The sequence below is a fragment of the Oncorhynchus kisutch genome, linkage group LG15 (genome assembly GCF_002021735.2).
Source record: "Oncorhynchus kisutch isolate 150728-3 linkage group LG15, Okis_V2, whole genome shotgun sequence".
NCBI classification, from domain to species: Eukaryota; Metazoa; Chordata; class Actinopteri; order Salmoniformes; family Salmonidae; genus Oncorhynchus; species Oncorhynchus kisutch.
Genome location: NC_034188.2, coordinates 80,213,634 through 80,216,925, shown reverse-complemented (window position 1 = coordinate 80,216,925; position 3,292 = coordinate 80,213,634). Strand labels below are relative to the sequence as shown.

General features: G+C 59.0%; 1 protein-coding gene across 1 annotated transcript; it reads right to left on the bottom strand.

Moving 5' to 3' along the window:
- Positions 1 to 1,366: 1,366 nt before the first annotated feature.
- LOC109886378 (proline-rich extensin-like protein EPR1) lies at positions 1,367 to 2,848 on the bottom strand. The gene has a single exon (XM_020478074.2). It carries the CDS (start codon positions 2,846 to 2,848, stop codon positions 1,367 to 1,369), a length of 1,482 nt encoding a protein of 493 aa, XP_020333663.2.
- Positions 2,849 to 3,292: the final 444 nt, after the last annotated feature.

Sequence of the window (3,292 nt, the reverse complement as noted above, 5' to 3'; positions counted from 1 at the left end):
GGGGTTGTGAGTGGGTAGGGCAGGGGGTTGTGAGTGGGTAGGGAAGGGGGTTGTGAGTGGGGAGTGACAGGTGGTTGTGAGTGGGTAGGGTAGGGGGTTGTCAGTGGGTAGTGACAGGTGGTTGTGAGTGGGTAGGGAAGGGGATTGTGAGTGGGTAGTGACAGGGGATTGTGAGTGGGTAGGGGAGGGGGTTGTGAGTGGGTAGTGACAGGGGGTTGTGAGTGGGTAGTGACAGGGGGTTGTGAGTGGGTAGGGAAGGGGGTTCTGAGTGGGTAGTGACAGGGGGTTGTGAGTGGGTAGGGAGGGGGTTCTGAGTGGGTAGTGGCAGGGGGTTGTGAGTGGGTAGGGAAGGGGGTTGTGAGTGGGTAGGGCAGGGGGTTGTGAGTAGGTAGGGACAGGGGGTTGTGAGTGGGTAGTGACAGGGGGTTGGGAGTGGGTAGGGCCAAGGGGTTGTGAGTGGGTAGTGACAGGGGGTTGTAGGTGGGTAGTGACAGGGGTTGTGAGTGGGTAGGGACAAGGGGTTGTGAGTGGGTAGGATAGGGGGTTGTGAGTGGGTAGGGAAGGGGGTTGTGAGTTTGTAGGGCAGGGGGTTGTGAGTGGCTAGAGACAGGGGGTTGTGAGTGGGTAGAGACAGGGGGTTGTGAGTGGGTAGGCAGGGGGTTGTGAGTGGCTAGAGACAGGGGGTTGTGAGTGGCTAGAGACAGGGGGTTGTGAGTGGGTAGAGACAGGGGGTTGTGAGTGGGTAGTGCAGGGGGTTGTGAGTGGGTAGGGAAGGGGGTTGTGAGTGGGTAGGTAAGGGGGTTGTGAGTGGGTAGAGACAGGGGGTTGTGACTGCGAGAGACTCCACACAACTTCACTCCCAGATCTCATCTCTGTCTCTCTTCACATTATCGTCCTCTTCACTCTTAGTACTATGAAACACTGATGATAATACAGACTACAGTAACAAAAGCTCCATGGGTGTCTGTCTGTGTGCCCCACACTGGTCAAACAGTTGGGACAGTTGCATGTGTGTGTGTGTGTGTGTGTGTACGTGTGTGTGTTTGTGTGTGTGTGTGTGTACATGTGTGTGTGTGTGTGTGTGTAGTCCTACGAATAGCATGGTGAGGTTTCCTCGTAGGCCTCACTACTTGTGCTGCCAGAATTCACGCTGGATTCTGAAATATAACGTGTGTGTTTGTGTGTGTGTCTGTTTGTGTGTGTGTGTGTATGTGAAACTGAAATGTAGCAGATCTTTGGGCTAGGCCAGCTGTTTTCCTTGGCCACGGTTCTGAGGCCCTGACACACATTTTAAAGAGTCTGGGGGGGAAGAAGGGGGAATGGGGGAGAGCAGCTGGCTGGAGAGCAAATAGGGGAAAGTAGTGTGCTAGATGGGGGACTGGGGGAGAGGAGTGGGCTGGAGGTGGGACTGGGGGAGAGGAGTGGGCTGGAGGGGGGACTGGGGGAGAGGAGTGGGCTGGAGGGGGGACTGGGGGAGAGGAGTGGGCTGGAGGTGGGAATGGGGGAGAGGAGTGGGCTGGAGGTGGGACTGGGGGAGAGGAGTGGGCTGGAGGTGGGACTGGGGAGAGGAGTGGGCTGGAGGGGGACTGGGGGAGAGGAGTGGGCTGGAGGGGGGACTGGGGGGAGAGGAGTGGGCTGGAGGTGGGAATGGGGAGAGGAGTGGGCTGGAGGTGGGACTGGGGGAGAGGAGTGGGCTGGAGGGGGACTGGGGGAGAGGAGTGGGCTGGAGGGGGGACTGGGGGAGAGGAGTGGGCTGGAGGTGGGGACTGGGGAGAGGAGTGGGCTGGAGGTGGGACTGGGGGAGAGGAGTGGGCTGGAGGGGGGACTGGGGGAGAGGAGTGGGCTGGAGGGGGGACTGGGGGAGAGGAGTGGGCTGGAGGTGGGAATGGGGGAGAGGAGTGGGCTGGAGGTGGGACTGGGGGAGAGGAGTGGGCTGGAGGGGGACTGGGGGAGAGGAGTGGGCTGGAGGGGGGACTGGGGGAGAGGAGTGGGCTGGAGGTGGGACTGGGGGAGAGGAGTGGGCTGGAGGTGGGACTGGGGAGAGGAGTGGGCTGGAGGTGGGCTGGGGAGGAGGGCTGGAGGGGGACTGGGGGGAGAGGAGTGGGCTGGAGGTGGGACTGGGGAGAGGAGTGGGCTGGAGGGGGGACTGGGGGAGAGGAGTGGGCTGGAGGGGGGACTGGGGGAGAGGAGTGGGCTGGAGGTGGGATGGGGGAGAGGAGTGGGCTGGAGGTGGGACTGGGGAGAGCAGTGGGCTGTAGGGAGAATGGGGAAGCAGTGGGCTGTAGGGAGAATGGGGAGAGCAGTGGGCTGTAGGGAGAATGGGGAGAGCAGTGGGCTGTAAGGAGAATGGGGAGAGCAGTGGGCTGTAGTGAGAATGGGGAGAGCAGTGGGCTGTAGGCAGAATGGGGAGAGCAGTGGGCTGTAGGGAGAATGGGGAGAGCAGTGGGCTGTAGGAGAATGGGGAGAGCAGTGGGCTGTAGTGAGAATGGGGAGAGCAGTGGGCTGTAGGGAGAATGGGGAGAGCAGTGGGCTGTAGGGAGAATGGGGGAGAGCAGTGGGCTGTAGGGAGAATGGGGAGAGCAGTGGGCTGTAGGGAGAATGGGGAGAGCAGTGTGGTATTGGGAGAATGGGGAGAGCAGTGGGCTGTAGGGAGAATGGGGAGAGCAGTGGTCTGTAGGTAGAATGGGGCGAGCAGTGGGCTGTATGGAGAATGGGGAGAGCAGTGGGCTGTAGGGAGAATGGGGGAAATGTGGGCTGGAAGGTGTTGGGGGGTGAGGGGGTGTGTGACGGGGGGAGCTAGACCCCATCTCAGGTTCCCAGAGCCGGCCAACCATGACAGAGGAGCCATGGGGAAAGGGGGTGAGGAGTTGAAGGAGGGGTGTGTGTGTGCTTCGAAGTTCTGCACCGGAGCCAATCGGTGTGTGTGTGTATGTGTGGAACCTTCTCTGACCCCTGTCTGGTTGAGAGATGGTATCTATCAAGGTAATAACGTGTTTCACACTAAACAGGGAAAGCCGGAGACAGGGGATGTGCGTGTGTGAGGGAGGGAGGAAGGCTTTATGGAGGGAGAGGGAGCAACAGAACAGTTTGATACGAGTCACTTAACCTCCTTTACTGAGCTGCTTTAACTCTGGAATGGGTCTTAGTGTACAAGAACGCATTTATTGGAGGTTTAGCGTTAGACCTAATGTACAGAATGATATGTGTGTTTTGGCTTTCTAGAACGTGATTTAACGTTCTAGAACGTGCTTTAGCATATAGCCTAAGAATGTGCCTTGCCTTCTAGAATTAC